At 32.6% G+C, this 21,564-nt stretch overlaps 5 protein-coding genes across 5 annotated transcripts in view; 2 read left to right on the forward strand and 3 right to left on the reverse strand.

Annotated features, from left to right (window-relative positions):
- The window catches only part of LOC149488125 (uncharacterized), an 87,318-nt gene extending 68,707 nt beyond the window's left edge, over positions 1 to 18,611 (reverse strand). The window contains exons 1-2 of the mRNA XM_089695831.1: positions 18,599 to 18,611; positions 17,605 to 18,372 (exon numbers count right to left, since the gene is read on the reverse strand). Coding sequence (XP_089551957.1) covers positions 17,605 to 18,372; positions 18,599 to 18,611 — 781 coding nt within the window. The remainder of the gene's footprint in view (positions 1 to 17,604; positions 18,373 to 18,598) is intronic.
- On the reverse strand, positions 620 to 2,439 carry LOC149488128 (uncharacterized). The gene has a single exon (XM_089695943.1). It carries the CDS (start codon positions 2,437 to 2,439, stop codon positions 763 to 765), a length of 1,677 nt encoding a protein of 558 aa, XP_089552069.1. The 3' UTR covers positions 620 to 762.
- Positions 3,951 to 4,556, forward strand: LOC149488129 (uncharacterized). Its single transcript, XM_089695800.1, has one exon. It carries the CDS (start codon positions 3,951 to 3,953, stop codon positions 4,554 to 4,556), a length of 606 nt encoding a protein of 201 aa, XP_089551926.1.
- On the forward strand, positions 8,303 to 9,247 carry LOC149488130 (uncharacterized). The gene has a single exon (XM_089695944.1). It carries the CDS (start codon positions 8,321 to 8,323, stop codon positions 8,930 to 8,932), a length of 612 nt encoding a protein of 203 aa, XP_089552070.1. The 5' UTR covers positions 8,303 to 8,320; the 3' UTR covers positions 8,933 to 9,247.
- LOC149488131 (uncharacterized) lies at positions 10,781 to 15,121 on the reverse strand. The gene is made up of 2 exons (XM_089696848.1): positions 14,983 to 15,121; positions 10,781 to 13,651 (listed from the first exon to the last, which is right to left on the reverse strand). The coding sequence occupies exon 2, from the start codon at positions 13,569 to 13,571 to the stop codon at positions 11,082 to 11,084; it is 2,490 nt and encodes an 829-aa protein (XP_089552974.1). The 5' UTR covers positions 13,572 to 13,651; positions 14,983 to 15,121; the 3' UTR covers positions 10,781 to 11,081.
- Positions 18,612 to 21,564: the final 2,953 nt, after the last annotated feature.

Here is a 21,564-nt window from a genome sequence, read left to right on the forward strand (position 1 = left end):
AAAATTATTTTGAATACACTGGCTCTGTGCTAGGAATTAAATCTCCCTTACTGTTTGAGAATTTTCTGAATCACTCTTTTATTTTTTGACGTGACAGCGTCTTATAATTCGATAGAGCCGGCTGCACGCACGAAAAAACATGACTCGTGCGGCGTTACCTCGCTCTGAGGCGTTCCATGTAAGGCTTGAAGTGTAAGCGAGAGCGCGGAACGAGCGACAAAGAAGCACAATCGGACGTTGTCACCTTCAACTATCGTCAGTAAACCGACCTTACAGACAACCAATTTTTTTAGTTAAATGGAAAAAAAACAAAATAATATCGTATCTCTTCTCTTAATTAAATTGTCCTAGACTTGATATAAAAATGAATTAATGAAACCACATTCTGGCGGACCAATTATGGATAAGATAATCTATTAGTTAAAATGTCAAACGTTACTTTAAATATTAGCCAATAATGTTAAATAGACGATCAGTAGCTTTATCAGCAAGTGGTGAAAAAATACGTAACGAATCACTACCAATATAAATGGGAAAGCATAATAATAAAAAGGTTGTTTAAAAAAACTTTATTTAAAATAAAAACAAAACTAATAACAAAGTAGTACATGTCAATTTTAATTTAGGTTTTGACTAACCGTTAGACAACTTGAAATTTTATATCACTTGTCAACACTTTAAATTCTGTTTTATAATAAGTTAATTTACACACAATACAACGAAATAGTTCAATATGTACAAATTATAATACTAAACGGATTCTTATGGCTTACGCAATCTGTAAACAAACACCTGGTCATCTAACGGCAAAATTGGAATGGTATTATTATTTATTGAATTAGAACAAATAATTTTGCTTTGTTGTTCCAACTGCGTCTTGTATGGAATATTTATTTTTAGTTTATCACCTTGTAACTCCCAATCTGTTTGTTCTATATTTAATAAATCAGATACCAATCTTATGTCATTAAAATTACCCAGTTGCTGATTATTGGCTTTAACATAAATAACCCTATGCTTTGCCTTCACATCAAAATCCTCTGTCTTATATCCCATTGGTAGTTTGTATTCTAATGTATACTTGTCTTTTCCGTAAAACTCATTGACGTCGTTTGGATATTTAGTGCAATGCAACAAAATTGCATTATCGAAGGCAATTACCTTTTTGGCTAGGTTATCAAACACTTTATCGAAATTCACAGATTTTTTGGGCTTCGCCTTATTATTTCCTTTAGGATTTTGCGTTTCATTGCAATCTTTATAGTACGTACAGTTTTCGATTTGTTTACCTTCATTATCTTGTGTAATAGTGCAGACTTTTTTACTTATACATTTATTATCGTTTTTAATAGTACCAGAATTTTTGGGAGTTGTAGCTTGATTTGGTTGCACATTATTTCCAGAATCACATTTTCCATTACTTGTACATTTAACGGGTGGGTTTATAATAGCACCAGTGTTTTCGGGAGTTGCAGTTGTAGCTTGGTTTGGTTGTTCGTTATTCCCAGAATCACATTTCCCATTATTTGTACATTTTACATGTGGTTTTTTAGTAGTACTTTTGATGTTTGGTTTTTTTGTAATTTTCGGAGGTCTTTTGGTAGGTTTCACATGTCCTTTGCTCTGGGTATTTCCTTTAGAATTATCGGTTGGTTTTACATTTGTTCCAGTCGCACAATTACTTGTACATTTAACAGGAGGGCTTATAATAGTACCAGTGTTTTCGGGAGTTGCAGTTGTGGCTTGGTTTGGTTGTTCGTTATTCCCAGAATCACAATTTCCATTATTTGTACATTTAACATGTGGTTTTTTAGTAGTAGTCTTGATGTTTGGTTTTCTAGTAATTTTTGGAGGCCTTTTAGTAGGTTTCACATGACCATTGCTCTGGGTATTTCCTTTAGAATTCTCGGTTGGTTTTGCATTAGTTCCAGCGATACAATTATTAGTATTTGTACATTGAACGGAAGGTTTCTGACCAGGGTCAGGTTTTCTGGGTTGTTTTGGAGGTTTTTTAGTAGGTTTCACATGTCCATGGTTGGGACCTTTTCCATGGTTGGGTTTTTTAGGTCGTATTGGGGGACTTGGCTTAGGTTTCACATGGTTAGGAGGCTTTACTTGGGGAGGTTGTACTGGTAGGTACACGTTATATCCAGGTTGAGGTTGTGTAATCTGGATACCTAAGTTAATATGTCCAATGTTGGTAGCTGCGAAGTGATCGTCGGGATCAATTCCATCGCCGGAGTGTTGGTATTCATCGTGGTCTTCTATACGGTTGTCAAGGACGTCATTTACACTCGGGTTTGGATAATCTGAATAATCGATATTCCCGTTACTAATTTGATTGCCGATATTAGCATTTAAACCGCAGTCACCCGTAAGGCACGGAATACAATTCGCAAAATTAAGAATTATGGATATTAATAAAATAACACGAAGCATGTTGATACTTCAATTGTTGTTTTATGACTGCAAATCAATAATTAATTCCTCTCAAGAGAGTATTCAAACTTTTCATTATCAGTTATTGATAGCACTTGCTTATTTATTGTCTTGTCTTCGTCTGGATATTTAATCAATTTATTAAGCATAATATTTCGCCACGCCCGCTCAATAAATATGAAAACAAAAATATCAAACACAAACGAAAATTATTATCAAAAATAAATTAAATATTGTGGATTTGGGTGTACAATAATTATTATTGTGTAAATTGGTTGAATTATTAGGTCTCTTTTAAAAATCTCGACTGCAGTTATCATCGAAATTTTTTTTTAATCATGACGTCAAAATGCACCATAACACAAGTCAATAACTGCGTTAAAAACAACCGACTTCAAACTTGCACTTGCAACATTTACAAATACAGACAAAAATGCTCATAAAATAAAAACTACTGGGCCTTTCCGAATAAAATTTTTATGGGACTAATTCGACACCATCCCGCATCGAACAAAAAAAGAATCACGTAAATCGGTTCAGAAACCACGGAGTAATCGGTGTACATACATAAAAAAAAAAAAAAAAAAAACATACCGGCTGAATTGATAACCTCCTCCTTTTTTTGAAGTCGGTTAAAATGTGTACCAAGCAACTATTGTTTTTATTTAATATTATGATACAAAGCTACGGAAATTTGTAACATGTAAATTGTTTAAAAATATGATGATAGACAAACAGACTAACTATACTCTAGATAGAGTAAATACCGTCCATATCGTCATAGGCTAATAAGTCACGGCCGTTTCTTTTTCTGATACAAAACTGATATACCTACTTAGGCTTCACACACTTGGTCTCTCCACATTTGATAAACGATCTTAAAATAACTTTTTGTTATTATCCTGTTATAGTTGGCGAGGAAAATCGTCATGAGGAACGTGTAATAAATAAAGCCATATACTACCACGACATGTAACATCTCTAAAGTACTAGTCCCTACATAGTATAAAAAAAGTCGCTTTCTCTGTCCCTATGTCCTTATGTATGCTTAAATCTTTAAAACTACGTAACGGATTATGATGCGGTTTTTTGTAATAGATAGAGTGATTCAAGAGGAAGGTTTCAGTTTATAATGTATTATGTTTTAGACAAAGTATAGTATGTATAATTGTATAGTACTCGTGAATCATAAAAATTAAAGAAATGGCATACAATAACGTTATTTTTAAATCCACACAGAAAAGGTATAAACAAATTCAAGGTTCAAATTAGTCTCCAATAATCAAAATTTAGTTTAACGAATACATTAGTGAAATACAATAGACGACGCAGGGGGATCCGGGCTAGCAGCTAGCATACGATAAAAACAGGGAAAAATAACACAGTTATCCCCTTTTCAATAAGAAGAAGGGGAAAGTACGTTTTGGCTATCAACATTCTTATCGTGAATTATAAAAAGACGACTCAGGATCAAAATATAGACATAATATTCAAAGTATTTGTCGTGTACGATGTATCGTCTCATATCGCTCGCAGTTCTTCTGACCACAGTCAATGGTCATTGGGGTCCAGATTCATCAGAAGAAGCTTCATGGGAACATCATAATCATAAACCTGGTGGCTGCTCACATCATCATGACGCCGATTTTCATTTCGACGTCATTGGAGAGGAAGCAATTGAAGGTGACGAATCTTATCAAGATTACTGCAAAACTAGTTCTAACATAGCTCAAGAAATGTATGGACAAGACGGTTATATTTTAAAGTACAGGCTACCAGGTTTTGATGAAAAAATGATTACGGTACAGTTAAAACATAGAGCTGTATTTGTTAAAGCTGCGAAGCCAACTGAAGTTTTTGAAGATGTTAAATTGCTGTCTGATATACTGAAAGTGGAAAATGCGAAATGGTATCTTGATGGAGACTTTTTAGTCGTTTCTGTTCCGTATAAGATTGTAATGGGAATTGAGACGGCTGTTCCATGTGGTAATAATATAAATAGAGAGATTCAGAACGTTGCACAGGTTGCAGCACCTGTAGTAGACATCAGCAGTATGTACAGATCAACAAATATTGGATTATCCGCTAGCGATTTCTCTCATTCAAAATATGCCTAAAGTAAAAGTTGAAGCATATTATCTAATATTATGTTTTTTTAGTAAAGAAAATAAATCAAAAAAAGTGTGTGCGTGTAACCTTTACGCGCGATTGAAGTAAAACTTCTTTGGCGTTGACGACATATATCACTGAAATGATTAAATATTAACTTAAATAAATAAATATTATATTATAATTTAATTATATTTATTATTCATGTGCTTTACAAAGATTATTTAAATGTTATATTAATATTATTCATTCGAAACAGGTAATTGAATGTCATAATAATTTCTTACGTACGAAATTATAGGTTTGTGGTAACTATAATGTGAAACATAAATTTTACTCTCTAAATTTGCTACTTTTCTTGAAAATACAGCATCTATCGTTGTACCGAAACGCGTTGTTGAATGAAGTCGAGAAGTATTCATAGATAAATCAAATTTTTCTTCTAAAAAATCAATTAACGGCTGAGATTCCTGAGAGCGAAAATTAACATTAAAATCTCCAGTTAGAATCATCGGTAATTCATGATAATTACTATTTAAAAGTCGAGAACCTTCAATTGTGAAGTGAAGTAATTGCTGATGAATAAATTTTATGATATTTGTCAGGCTAGTATTTGTAGAAATATAAATAACAACGATAATCACAGGTTGGTCATTCGTATTTACACATCGAACCAAGGCGATGTCACCAATTTGTGAAACCTCATCGGAAATTTGTGATAATATCGTTTGTGAAATATTTTGAATTGGTGTTACATTGTTCAGTGTATCTGTAGATGAATGATATACAGCTACTCCACCAGCAGTTGAGTTGGGTCGTTTGTATTGGGTAACGCAATAAAAATTTTCAATAAGAATTTGTTCGTCATTTTTAGGGTTCCGTAGCCAAAATGGCAAAAACGGAACCCTTATAGTTTCGTCATGTCCGTCTGTCCGTCTGTCCGTCTGTCCGTCTGTCACAGCCGATTTACTCGGAAACTATAAGTACTACAGTGATGAAATTTGATGGGAATATGTGTTGTATGAACCGCTACAAAAATATGACACTAAATAGTAAAAAAAAGAATTGGGGGTGGGGCCCCCCATACATGTAACTGAGGGATGAAATTTTTTTTTTCGATGTACATACCCGTGTGGGGTATCAATGGAAAGGTCTTTTAAAATGATATAAAGTTTTCTAAAAAACATTTTTCTTAAAGTGAACGGTTTTTGAGATATCAGCTCTCAAAGTCGTAAAAAGTATGTCCCCCCCCCTCTATTTTTATAACTACGGGGTATAAAATTCTAAAAAAAATAGAGGTGATGCATGCTAATTAACTCTTTCAACGATTTTTGGTTTGATCAAAGTATCTCTTATAGTTTTTGAGATAGGTTGATTTAACTGTAATTTATTATATTTGCTGCTACGGAACCCTTTGTGCGCGAGCCCGACTCGCACTTGGCCGGTTTTATTTATTCATCCAAGTTTCGGAAAATAACAGCAATGTGGACCTTTTTAATACTTTATCATTCAGATCAGAAACATGAGCACGTAAACTTTGGCAGTTGAAGGAAAATAGTGTAATGTTACTCTCATTTACAAGGTTATATAATTCTTCCTGTTGTGTTATTAGGCGAGAATTTGAAAGTCTTTCAAATTCACACTGTAAATCAACTATTCCCCCTGGACGCTTTCTTCCATGATAAAATTTGTTGTCATCGGTGTTTGAGACAATGAACAATCCATTTATATCAGTTACTCGTGATAATGCTACATATAACAGCTGCTGACTGTGACTTTTATTGTATTCATAAACGATTTGATCAAAAGTACCACCTTGAGACTTATGTATTGTAAGCGCACAAGCAGATACTAATGGAAAGTGATTTCTCTTTGCAAATATTGTCTTATTTCTATTCATTGGTACAGATGACGATCTTCATAAAATTGGGACTGCTGTTCTACTAATGTTTAGAGTTTGAATATGATGGGCAGCTTTTTTCCTAATTTTCTCTCCTATCTTACCAGGAAACTCAAGCCATAAGCGTATGATGTTATCACTGTCATCACGTTCAATATACACTAACTTTCCAACACAACCGTTGGCTAAGCCATCAGATACATCAATATTGGTTGTAATAATGTAAAATTTGTTAAGAACTAATATGATTTCATAAGGCGATCCTCCTGTATCAATAACTGACATTTTATGAAATTGTTGGCGTACATATGCTTCTTGTTCAACTGAATGACAACCTATATACATATCTGTTGCTATGGATACTACTTTGTCTTCAGCAATATTTAAAATAGATTGATTATAATCCGCAACATGTTTATTTTTATTTTTAATTTACTTATTTTAAAAGTAATAAATAAACAAGTATATTTAGAGATTTTCAAAAAATTTTGCAATTTAAAATAATGTTTTTACAACTGTTGAATTTTTCATTCACTTTGCTATTCACAATTGATCCGTTTGAAAATTTGAAAATAAATAATCCTAATTGATTATGATATTTGCCACTAGCTGGCGTATAAGTCAAGAAGCGTGTAGTATATGACATATACTTACAACCAATCAGAATTATTATTTTTAAATGGCGGAAACTACACAGACTATAGTGAGCGTTACTTCCGTCAGAAAAAAAATCTGAGTTACTCCCTAGTCGCGCCTAAAGAAGTTTTACTTCAATAATGATTATAATTGTTATCAATAAGAAATACTTAAACTGTTTAGATGATAAAAATGGTTAGTACTGTAATATTATTCACAAAAAATGTTTTTATTCCGACCTCTGTTATTTTGCCTTGTTTAAAACGAATTATTGCACGCCTCATAAGCGAAGCGTTGAGGTGGGTACTACTGTCACTTCGCGCAAAACATCTGATTTTTCAAACTTAAAATGTCTTTATGTATCATACATTGCACTAGTAAGATAATACATACACACACATATTAAGAAAAAACACTATTTTTAACGTTCATGATATTTTTGATGTCATTTTTGTTATTTAAACTAGTTAAAAAACAGTTTAAAAAAGTTCTGTCTTGGACGTCCGTGTGTCTGTATGTGCGGATCCTTTTTCTTGTTAACACGATAGCGACCGAAATACTTTACTAATCGAGTCTTTTTTTTTCTCTTACGCTTGAGTATGCTCAGGAATAGAACCCTTTCATTTTTCAGGGTCTGATTCGATGTGGTTTAATTGTTATTAAATAAACAAAAATAATAATTAATAAATATTTATTAAAAAAAAATTATGAGGCGTGCACTTTTGGATTTTCCAAATTATTTTAAAAGTATAAATAGATGTTTCTAAATTTGTGACTAGTGTACCAGAGGATATGCGTTAAACCCTAATCAATTAGGTTGAATCAACCGACTATAATATGATTAATAATTATTTTTATCGCCTGGTTAATATTGTAGGATTGATAGAAATTTGCATTAAAACCAAATGCTGTGTGAAATACAAATTGTCTTATTAATTTAATTATTTACTATTTTGCAAGCAAGCAGTGATTAAATAGTCGTCGTTATGTTTCATCTTGAACACCTTCAAGGTGCTAAAATTTTGAAATTTTTTTCAATTAGACGTATTTACCGACCGGAAAAAAAAATCAATTACATATATAGAATCATGCATCAATAAAAATAAAAAAAAATATATTTTGATAAACATAACAGGGAAAACCACGTTACAATGGGGCTATCAACATTCTTATCGTGAACTTAATAAAAGGCGACCGAAGTTCAAACTGGCATAAACACAGCAGTTGTCGTGCGCAATGTATCGTCTTACAGTCCTCGCAGTTCTGATAACCGTGGTCAATGGCCACTGGGGTCACGGAGGAGGTTGTTCGAGGGGCCATCATCATCATCATCATCCGTGGCATCATCAACATGGTCCCGATTTTCAGTTCGACATGATCGCAAACAATGTGATTCAATGTGACGAATCGTACCAAGAATATTGCAAAACCCACCCCAATATAGCTCTGGAGACGTATGGACCAGACGGCTACACTTTGAAATACAAGCTACCAGGCTTTGATGAAAAGAGTATGTCAGTGAAGATAAAACACAGAGTTGTATCTGTTAAAGCAACGAAGGGGACAGAAGAATTCCAAGACGTCAAAGTGCTGTCTGGTATACTGAAAATGGAGAACGCGAAATGGTATCACGAAGATGACTATTTAGTGGTTTCTGTTCCATATAAGGTAGCAATAGGCACTGAAACAACTATTCCATGTTGTGACAATATAAATAAAGAAATTCAGAATGTTGTACAAATTGAACCACCTCTTGACATTGACAGTTTGTATAGAAATGCGGTTAACGGGTTGCCTACATTAAATTTCTCACCCAATAATAATTTAGCTAAAGTAAATAATAATTAAAGTAAAAATAAATTCGTGTTGATAGTACTGGCACGGCTGAAATTGATAGTATTCAGAAGACACTATATTCTCTAAATTGTTATATGTATTACTTGTTTATTTCATTATAAAACATAAAAAATGAACGTGAAGTATTCGCAGTTTTTCCGAGATTAAATAAAATTATTTTGATAAAATGTTATCTGTTGTATTTAATCTTCGTATGTTCGATGTAAGCTTAATGTAAATGATCAACTAGATTGAAAAACGCGACTATAACGTCAAATAAACTGTTCGATTCTGCTACTAGAAAATAATAAAGAAAAATAAACTGCATTTACATTGTGTTCTGAATGTGTTATTTTCCCTTGTAATAGGTAATTTTAGAAATTCAGTTATAATGGTTTTGTCATACTTATTTTGAAAGTAAGTATAATTAAGTTATTCAATTAAACTTAATTTATCAATGCCAAAAATCATACTTTTTGTGTTAATCTTTTCCTAAGTACATATTTTCATAGTCTGAATACTTATGAGAAAAAAAAGTTCAACTAAACAAAGTCAATTTAATGTTTAGGTTAAATTTTAAAGTAAAATTTCGAACTCTAAAAAAAATTACAATAAAATTATAATAACACGGGTCTCTCCATATAAGATAAACAAATTATAAATAGAGTTATAATTAATTAAAATTATCAGGGTTCACTGCGGTCAGATATCTGCGGTTCAATGCAAACTGTTAGAGATAGCAACAGATATGGATAAAATAATAAACTAGTTTACCAGTATTTTCATGAACACTGAATATGTAAATGAAAATTTTATAATTAACTGGCTGCGCTCCGCGGTTTTACCCGCAGTGCACCGCTCCTGTTGGTCTTAGCGCGATGATAGATAGCCTATATTTAAATATATAGCCTTCCTCTATGAATGGGCTATCTAACACCGAAATAATTTTTCAAATCGGACCAGTAGTTCCCGAGATTAGCGCGTTCAAACCAACAAACTCTTTAGCTTTATATTATATTAGTATAGATTTTATTCATATATTTTTTGTATGTGTTATTATAGCGACAACAGAAATACACATTATCTGAAAATTTGAAATGTCTAACTATCACGGTTCATGAGATACAGCCTAGTGAGAGGCGGACTGACAGTCAGACAGATAGACATACAACGAAGTCTCAGTAACAGTATCCCGTTTTACCCTTTCGGTACGGTAACCTTAAAATTAGATATCTAAATATTTTTGCTTAGGTATTTGGTTTATTTTCATGATGACAATGATGATTAATTTCAAAAACATTAAGTCGTGCTATTACCACAGTATTACACGTGGATGTGGGAGACATTCACGAGGAGTACGACCGACGACGACCACTACCTACTTTTATGATCGTCAGAGCTAGTAGTAAACTGTTAGCAGTAGATACTATTATTCTGTAGTAATGGTAAAGATTAATAATATTCAATTTGACAATAATGACAATATTATGTACTTTTGTCATAGTACTATAGAAAGAAATATTTTTTTAGTTATTTAGTTTAGTTTAAGGTTAATGTCTTTAAAGGTTTTCTTGTGTGAATACAAAATTATTAAAACAAAGTGTATAATAATATAATCAAAATATAATTAGGTAATTAATAATTATAACTATAATATTTATTTTAGAAAATAAGTTATTTTACTTAATTATAATGTGTGATGTTGTTTTTTGGTGTGCCGAATTTATAGTTTAATAAAATAATATTTGTCATGACTTTTATGCTAATTGAAACAGAAATACTAGGTACATGTAATATCAAACAGTAAAAAAAGATTGTTATATTTTTAGGAAAATGGGTTTGTAATGAAAAAAACCTTCAAAGGCTTCAGATTTTATTTAAAATTTTTACATAATTAATTAAAAATATCTTTGCCTTATACATATAAAAAATAACATATAAATGATTATAAAAAGATTGTATTAATTCTTACATTACACGTTTTTAGCAGCTGACACTTTGATTGAGTAGGTGCTTTCTGAAAAGACAATTTGCTATTGACTCCGTTTTCTTTCCAATTATCATAATGTCAGATACTTCATTACAAGGCCTTTTCGCATTTGATCCTGGACTATTGTCAGTATTGGTTCGTAAAGTTCACCTTTTTCATCCACTGAATGTACTATGTTTTCTTTTTTAAACGTACTTTTGATTCCTCGCTAGAAATGAATTCGTTAATTTCCTCATCATCTTTGAATTTCACTCTTTCTTCTCCTTTGACGCGATCAAATCGATTTGTACAGGACTCGGACCTTTTTATAAATTCTTCAACTGGGACATTACTTATTGTTTTCTGATATTTCTCGTACACGTTTTTGATATTAAAGTAAACATATGAAGGGAAAATAGTAACGGTATCCTCATAAAACTTTCTTCTTTTACGAATATACTCGATATACTCAACTAAAGTGGGATACTTTTTTAGATCTTTCACACAATCGATAAACAGTTTAAATAGAGACAAGATTCTGTCAAACTCAAGATTGTCAATTGGTTCATAGTCTACTTCGATTTTATCTTTGTCGCCATCGTTTTTAATAACTACTTTCCTGGATTTCCGGACCAATTCTTGGTAAAATGATGTATTTCGGTCGATGACAAAGTATGGGCGAAACGTCTTCTCACAAATTTCGTGAATGAGTTCTCCAGCTTTAGATGCTTCCAAATCACCAACACAATGCAAAAAGTGAACATAGTCATTCAGATGAACTACCTGGTCAACTACTTCGTCAGGAAGTATTTTTCTGTGATCAAATTTTAAGTAGTTGAGTTTGTACATATTGTACGGCTTATCAATTTCACTGATGAGAAAACCTTCTTCGGTTTTGAAAATATTTTCTAATAAATGATACATTTTTTCTCTTGGTTGTGGGATTCTCTTTAAATGCATAACATTGCTTATGAGCTCCCTGCGTTTACTGATGGATTCAAGATCTAAATCGTAGTTGAAGTGCTTTAGGATTTCGATCATATAGCGGGATACTCCATGAAACATGCGCAGACGTTCATGATGGAAATTTAGAGGATCATTTTTGAAAATATTTGAAGACAATTCAACACAGTACCACAGCGATGTTAGTAGTGATGTGATTTCTGGAGGATCTAGAGGTAACGATGACAGCCCAATTTTACACACTGTCTCACTTATTCTTCGCATAGCGTATTTTTTAAATTGTTCAACGACATTATTGTCCATCCATTCTTTGTTTTCACAGTTTTTCCATAGCACATAGTAAAATAATCCAACATTGTAATTAATTTTCTTGCCATCGAAGTAGGTTGCGGATATAATGTAGTCATTGTACTTATCAAACTGGTCTGTGCTTGACAGCACAATGCCGCCATGGAACGGTTTTCGAGTTCGCGGGTCAGTCTTTACATCGTTTGCCAGCAATTGTTTATAAACATTGAGAGTATAAAAGTAGCCAATCGATTCGCTAATATCTTTATCATTAACCAAAAACAGTGGACATTCCATGGTCGATTTGAATTTACTAAAACTGGCAGGTGACACTACATTCGATGATGGTTTTTTATGGAAAATTATTTTCTGCATCAAATTAAACTCTGTCAGGAGCACAACAGGGATTCCTTTGTCATCGGTAAGGATCACGTCAGGGAACTCAATTTCTTCTTCGGCTATAAAATTTACATCATCATTTATATCCTCCGTTTCAGCAGATTTGTTGTATTTTTTATCAAACTTCAAGGCTTCGAAAGAGTAGGATTTCGAGTCACTAACGATATAATTGATCAAAGTTGAAATAGATTTCTCGACATCTACTTTTTCCGAATATTCTGTTGAATTTAGGTCCTTATACCAATCAGTTTTAACGAATGCACTCAGGAACATATTCTTGTCTTTCGTTTCCAGGTTGATTTTTGATTTGTCACTATCTGTTTTTAATGTTATTTCTTTGAATAGGCGATCACGTAGTTTCTTCAACTTATCAATTTCTTGCAGAGATTTTGCATCTTGTTTTGTTTTTCCAATGAATTTCAACTTTATATATGACTTCAGGTCTTCTTTCTCTACTGAAAAGTTGTCTATATTTATTTTGTTGTAGTCAAATTCTTTAGAAACATCAGTGACATCCATAAGGTGGCAGTTTCGATAAACTCTGGAGCGGCCTTTGAAGAAGGATGCAGCTACAGAAAGATCTATAGAATTTAAGTCCTCGCTGAAGGCGTGGAAGACAACCGATTCGTAATACATATCTTCGTTATATCTGAAGCATTCCCTTGTATTCGTTTGATGTATCTGTCCATCGGTGATGATATATAGCAGCTTGATCCGGTCATTTTCAGTTAAAGCACATTTTTGTTTTAGAAAAAGGATGATTGTTTCTGGTCTTGTACCCGACCTATCGCTATGAAGATTTTTATACGTGCTTCTAGTCTGGTCTTCATCAACTTCTACACATTCATTGTTCCAGTGCAAGTAAATAACTTTCGATTCTGTCGGCGGCTCTCCTGCATGCAATAGTTCGTCTTTGATTTTCTCTACGTCACTTTTAAATTGTTCCAGTGTCTCCAAGCCTTTGGTATGATAAAATTTAACCCCCATAGTTGAACCAGAAAAATCTTTTGCGTAAATGTAGTAATTAACCATTTTTGCGCCGATTTATTTATTTTTAATTTTAACTCAAGTCTTCCAATGTTTGGTCTGTTGCAGTTATACTCGTAAGGATCCTAAAACAAAAGTATGATGATTAGAAATAATAATATTAAAGTATTTTAATCCATTTTAGACTCTTTTCAATTATGACCACCGTAAATTTGAAAAATGTTGTAAGTTACATTTAGATAGTACAGCATCGTTCATCATTTAGTTTCAAAAGAATTACTTTTGTTTTTGTCCATCAAGGTATTAGTAAAATCTATTAAAAAGCCATAAAATAATAATAAATGTGAATAAAAGACATAATATCATAAAACTATTTAATTCATATTATATTAGCATAATATTATATACATCATTTAAACGAAAATGAATTAAACAAATATTGTATAGCATTCTATAAGACCTCGTCCTGTTTGTAAGTAGTACCCTGTACTATTAACTATTCTGTGGTAGTACCTAGTTAAGTAGTTAGTCGTACATACTAGTGCATACAACGGTCATTGCACCGTTATGCAATACATCCGCTATCAAATCAACCTACTTGCAAAATGTTTATCAAATAAAAATTAGTTTTAAAATATTTATCTAACAATTCAAAAATAAGTATAAACTGTGCATGGTGCTATCTGTGTTATCACAATATTATATACAACAGACGAACACCAAATAAAATTTAACACTATTCGTTTTTAAATTTATTAATACTATACAACATCTGCATAACAACTTCAATTAAAAATATGTTTTATCTTTATTATTGAAACTTAATAAAGTTAATATGACCATTACTAAAATATAATACCGTAAATAAGTGAGAATCGATTGTTTAAATATTTTTATACATAAATAATACAATTAAACAAAACCATAAAAAAAATGATTTTATTATAGTTAGACCGACTAACTAGAGACAACCGATCAATGAAAACTCTACAAAAATATTTATTAGGTAACAAACTTTCTCAAACGCATACAAATATATAAATCGTCATTCATACTCTTCATACTACTCATATCAATCCATACTAATATTATAAATGCGAAAGTAACTCTGTCTGTCTGTCTGTCTGTTACTCAATCACGCCTGAACTACTGAACCAATTTGCATGAAATTTGGTATAGATATATTTTGATACCCGAGAAAGGACATAGGATAGGTTTTATCCCGGAAATCCTACGGGGACGGGTTTTTCTCTGAAAACGCGGGCGAAGCCGCGGGCGGAAAGCTAGTATTATATAAACTAAAAAAATAAAAAACAAAAATGCATAAGTCATTGGAAGTGCAAATATTATCCTGTCTAAAAATAGAACCCAGACGCCGGCCGGTCGAAAGGCCTTGGACTCATTAAGACGTGCAAAACACACACATTCTTTTACAATGTACAATATAGAAACTTACCTATTTAGATTGATAGATTGTGAATGAATATCTTATCACAAACTTGTCCCACAATTAGAAATGAACATCAAAAATCCACAAGGAACTTCTATATTGCATTGAAGTAGGTTACAAACTGAATGTTTTTAAGGCATCGTCGATAGATATACGTCAGACGGGCTGACGTAACGGTGCAAGGGAATTACTGTTCTTTTAAAATATTGTGTAAATGAATGAAATACTTTCAGACTATTATTAGCTGTGACGTCTTTGTTTTTGTTTTTAAAACACTGATTAATCTTTCCTTGAAATTCTGTTTTGTTTACATCTTGTCGACATAATAATAGCAGCGCCATCTATACACCGGCAGCGGAAAGTGCATGTTTAAGGAAAATGCATTGATAAAATATTATGCAATCTTTACTCTAGTATCATCATCACCTAATGATGCAATTTGCCGAAATATAACAATTGAGTCAAAATTTTGGTTTTAAATTTGTTGAATATTATCGCTGATAATATGAAAGTAATTAATTTTAGTATTGTATTAATTTTTACATAAGTATCTGCATAACAATCCGCAGCTTTATAAAAATTATCGATCGAAGTTTGTTTTATTTTACTTTGGACAGACTAAGAATTCAATAGAATGCAAAATGAAGCTGCTCGCCCCGGCTCTACCTTGACACAAATTAAACAAAAAAAATTAAATCATTAAATTTCACGTATGTTACTAGCACTACTATATTTTATATCTTAATATATTATTATGTATTTCATTGGTCTGTGTGTTCGTATCTGAATTCTTCCTTACCGGCTGGACTTTTTTTTTGAAGTGAAAACTTCTTTAGCGGCGTTGGGTATAAAATCTTAAACTCGCGTCAGGACAAATCGATCGAAAAAGCGTAAGACGGATGTTTTTTTTAGCCCTTATATTCCATGCGTAAGACGGATACCATTCCAAAATATCGAACATGCTGAACGTTAATAATCAAGTTTTCACTTCTGCCGGCACTCCCGGAGTGCAACCCGTCTTTTTTTCCGGCTGGACTAATTTTAATGAAATGTTTTTCGAATCTTTATCTGTATTCGAGAATGGTTCAGATTTACAATTTGATCACAAGCGAAAGCTATATACATAATCATAAATAGATACTAAGATACAAACCCCAACAAGAAACCATTAATCAAAATTTTCCAACTTGGTTGACCCTATAATCGTGCTTAGCAGATAGTACCGTTGCTCTGAATAATATTCAGTGAGGGTTTCCCAAATGATAACGATATCGTAATAATTATTATTAAAACACGTTTGGATGTTTATGTTATCAATACAGGAATACCAAACGGCAATAATAAAAATCTAAATAAATTAATTTCGATTTTTCTGATTTTTAAAATATAGATATGCACTTAATTAGTGCGCGTTCAAGTACCTATATAAAAAAATACGTGTGGCACTCGAGGACATTAAATTATTATTATTAAAAAACTAATACAATCAATATAACTACATTATATCACTGGGTACACGAACAAACTTAATTAAAACGAACTCACATAAAGAAAACTTATGAAATGGCGAGGGTTCGGAAAATATCACCGAAATCTTTTATCCCAAGTTTATCTACATTTATCTCTTTAAAGGACAGTTTTAGTGCCTAAAACGGCCCAGGTATCATCTATACCTGGAACGGGAACATTTCTGGAACATTTGTGAATCGACAAAGCGGTTTGAGATCGTTAGTGTCAATTTTTAAAGTATAATGACGAGCGATTTTTGGAATAATCTCCTTCGTGTATTTCTCGACGTTGTGAATTCTATAATATCAGGATAAAAAGCCGTGGGAAGGGGATATAAAATTTTGATAGGTCCCTTGGGAGGGTTTAAGGTGACAGTTTTGCTATGCTAAGCCACTTGAATACGGAATTCATTAAAGACGTTTTTGAGGATCGAATTAAGTGGTTGGGGATATTGAAATATTTTTAGTGCGAAGTGATATCACAAGTAATAGTGTTTTTAAAATTTTATGTAGTACCTACAGTATAATATGCTCTATTTAAAGTAAGGAATTTTATTAAATAGTAAACAACCGTAAAATATAAATATTAATTTAAATAATATGAATTAAATATCATAAGTTTATTTATAGTAAATACATCCTTTGATCAAAATATGTACCGGCCCACGCTTTGAGCCCACGTTTTTAAATGCCTCAGATTTAATAATATTATTTAATCAGTTCAGCTATTTTTGTTGATATTAAATTATAATTAAAAACCTTTTCATACAAATGAACTTATTGGGAAAAATTGCTTTAGAAAAATTATAAATATTTTTATGTTAATAAGTATATGGGTCAGTTTCATAACGAGCTGATAGCACTTATTAATTAGAGTAATATTATAAAGAAATTGTAGAAACTCTAGATATATTATAATCTCTGGATCTATTGAACTAATTTTAAAATTCATTATACGATTAGAAAGACACATCTTTAGCGAGTAACAAAGGCTAATCGGCAATCATTTATCAATAAATTAGAAAACAAACAAAATACACAAATCTGTATTTTTTAATTGTACTATTTCATCCACTGAGTGGTGTGTAAACTTCACTTTCAAATAAAACCAATCACTCACCTCGTCTAAACTGATTGTGATTGCGAATCACGCGCTCAGCATTCTTACGGGCGATGTAAAACCATTCGGACGTGTTACTTAAATATTTGTACTCGACAGCCAGATCCTTCGCCAATATCGGCCCTTCCGGTAAACGGTACGCGAAGGGACAGAATAACTGGTAATCCTTATACTGATATTGATCGTAACAATTCCCCGCCGCAAACACGTCGTCATCAAATTCAACCATTGAAAAAACGCTTGCGTGTAACAGATATTCGTTATGCATCACTGACGGCCCGGCGTACTTCCATAATCTCGTTAACATATTAGCTCTGTTTACTGCCACATCTGCTTCTATCCTAAATCTCTCTTGAGCGTACCTGTCTACGACACCTTCACCTAAATTCAAGTGCGTCCCAGCTGTGCAATTCTCGCCTAGCAAATGCTGCGTTTCAATTAATCTTAGGAATTTAGTAACTACGTCTTCGTGCACGGCTTTAACAACTGTCGCGTTATCTGACTGACTCGTATCATTAACTATGCTGTCTCTAACTGCGTCTGAATCGTCCGCCATTATCCTTTGTGTTTCGTTATCGTAACTATGTTCAACGTTTATTAAATGATCTAATAAGGATACGTCATCTAGTGTATCCCGGTGGAATGTTCCGGAGTAATTGCCGAAATACTTTTGGAATGTGTCAGGTGTTGTGTACCCGTCCTCGTCTGGAGCCCCGTACGGTCTTAAGGCCGCTATAACTGGGTCTTCACCAGATTTGTCTATGCCCTCTGTAACAAAAGAGAAAAATCCGTTAAAATAGAATATTTATGTGACGTTTCCCACATCAACTATACATACAAAAGGTTGCAGCGTCGGCTTTTTGAACAGTTCTGATTGGACAAACAACAAATTTGCCATTATTGTCGTTTCATTTTATTCCGATGTAAATAATACTCCGATAGAATCTTATTTTAGAGCGTAATAAATTCAGACGTGAATTTTATGACCAATTACGTGCACATAACATTACTCATCAAATATATAGTTCACTAGAAGTGTAAGGATATTTCGTTAAAATAGATTGTTTTCGTACATTAGGTAACAACTATAAAAACACATCGCTGAAAAGATTTGGCGTAAAGATCTTTTTAATAATTCTGCATTTAAGTACCACAATAATTTGTAATTACTAATTCTTATAATAATATATTGGAAGAGACGAACGAAGCCACAAAAATAAGGCAGATAGAACATTGTAGTTAGGATAGTATGGCCATAGTTTAGTGTCTTACTAGAACATCATTAATTATACAATTAAAATACTTTAAACACAATATCCAAATATTCAAATTCAAAACGTTATCTCTCATATGAAAAGACGTGTAGGACTCGGGGACTGCCGTGGTAAAGCATGCCTTCAAGCCACACCTCCGAGCCCGTCGGAGTGGGGAGCGTGAGGTTTTTTCGTTACAGAATTTCTCGATGCGGTCCCCACGCTCAAGGCCCGCAATAGAAGCTATGCAATAGCTTAAAATAACCTCAACAAAAAATAATGAACACATCCACTCTTTTCATACATTCTTGATTGAACTAAAATCCGACAATTCATAACGTAAAGACATATCATGAACTAGCCTCTATCCTACATGATCCTACAGATTGACCATTTAGTGCGCTGATAGCATGTAAAGTTATTTCCGTTTAAGGGGATTCCCCGCTGTAAACCAGCTATCTCGCGCCATAAAAGGGGATTTTGTTTATGGCAACAACAAATCGCAACTTTCATTACGCTCTGCTATTGATGGTCCAACATTATTTATGGCTGGCAATTTTGTTCGTATCTGAGATATTCGAGCTTAAACATTATTGATATTACTCGTCGGCGTTTAAAATTTATTTTACACGATTTGTTAGGTTTTATGTGTTGTTAATTAGTTTTGGATGGATTCTTGTTTGATTAAAAACGTTTTACTTTCGATGGGTATCTTAATGGTTTATATGTTGACCCGAAACGTGTCATGACTCTTTGGGATCGATTATCACAGGGGTATAAAATATTTTACGATATATTCCTATATTTTGCTGGGTTTCAAGTATTTTCATTCCAAATTTCATCTGAATCTGTAAAGCGTAAGATATAGACAGACATACCATTTAAAATATTATAAGGTATGTACATAACATCTAAATCTCTCTGAAAAACCGATATAATATGTTTTAACAAAATGCACCTCAGTATTTTTGTGGTATTTTCTAGTTATTCTCTCCTAAGCAAAAGTCATTTCATGTTTCGCTTACCAAAAGATGTTATAAGCAATTTTATATTTCCCATCATACATTACACAAAAGATTCATTTATTCTCCCTGCAAAAAATTCCTTAATACAAAAAACGTTACGAAGAAGCTTGCGTCAGTTAATAAGTTGTAGGAATAGGCAATACAGACTCAGCCAGAGGTCACTTCTGCCTTGTTATGATACAATCATGAAATTTGGCTGGTGGCCAGAAAATTATGTACCTCCTTTCCTCGTGACCACGGTATAAGGAATTGAGCTAACCGAATAAAAGTTTGTAAATTATTATGTGTTAATATTAAATTGTTCAAATCACTACATGTAGAAAACATAGTCGCTGTCGCTGTCTGTTGATGTCTATGTATGCTTAAATCTTTTAAACTACTCAACGGATTTTTATCCAATTTTTTAAAATGGATAGAGATAGAGTTTTAGTATATAATAAAGTAAAATCTTATATATAAAAATGAATCGCAAAATGTGTTGGTAAGCGCATAACTCGAGAACGGCTGAACCGATTTCGATAATTCTTTTTTTATTATATTCCTTGAAGTACGAGGATGGTTCTTATGTAGAGAAAACGTAAACATGTACCACGGGCGAAGCCGGGGCGGACCGCTTGTTTTAATATAAAAATGAAATAATTTAATAGTTAAATTTTGGATAAGGGCGAAACCGCGGGCGGTAAGCTAGTAAAGTAAGAAATGTTCATTGAGAAATTTAATTAAGAACAATATTTGATTTCTAGAGATTACGTTGATTTCGAAAGTAAATATATCTTATTATTTTATAAACTTAATTATCAAAATTATGATTACTTTCGTATTTTTAAGTAGGAGTTAATTTTATGTTTACTATAATAATGGTTTAAACTGCTTTCTTCCAGTTCCATCAAGAAGAAACAATACAAAGCATATAACTTAAATATTTTTGTATTCCCATAAAATTGTACAATGTTGGCAATCCATACTAATATACTAATATACTAATATATTAATATTATAAATGCGAAAGTAACTCTGTCTGTCTGTCTGTCTGTTACTCAATCACGCCTAAACTACTGAACCAATTGGCATGAAATTTGGTATGGAGATATTTTGATACCCGAGAAAGGACATAGGCTACTTTTTAGCCCGGGACATAGGATAGGTTTTATCCCGGAAATCCCCCGGGAACGGGAACTATGCGGGTTTTTCTTTGACTGCGCGGGCGAAGCCGCGGGTGGAAAACTAGTGTAGAGATATATTTTATAATTGCATATGAAAAATATTATATATTACCAAATAAATGTTTGACTATTATATTACTAAATGCATTTTTACTATCATAACAATGAATTGATTTCACCTATTAATAAAGTCAGACCAAACACTCAACCAGTTAACGAAGGCAAATGTGGCTTCCCACAGCAACAAGTAACTCGATTATTTAATTAATTTCACTATTTGTATTTCCATTCTGATTACTGTAATATTTAAATACAAATAATTTAATGCGACATGCGAATCTTCTAGTTGTCGCTAGTTCGAAATAAAGTTTAACACTCACATGGCAGTTTCCAATTTTCTTTTGACAACGTTGTAAGCTCCCTTTTCTACCATAACCTATAAATTCTATGTTAAATTTTGCACAACAATGTCTATCCACTCTTGTCATCACAGGTTTGGTTTGATGCTTCGATAAACAT

The sequence above is a fragment of the Colias philodice genome, chromosome 6, assembly GCF_061535455.1.
Source record: "Colias philodice isolate Cphi_HAF_F1 chromosome 6, ilColPhil1 Martin Lab GWU primary, whole genome shotgun sequence".
In the NCBI taxonomy this organism is placed as follows: Eukaryota; Metazoa; Arthropoda; class Insecta; order Lepidoptera; family Pieridae; genus Colias; species Colias philodice.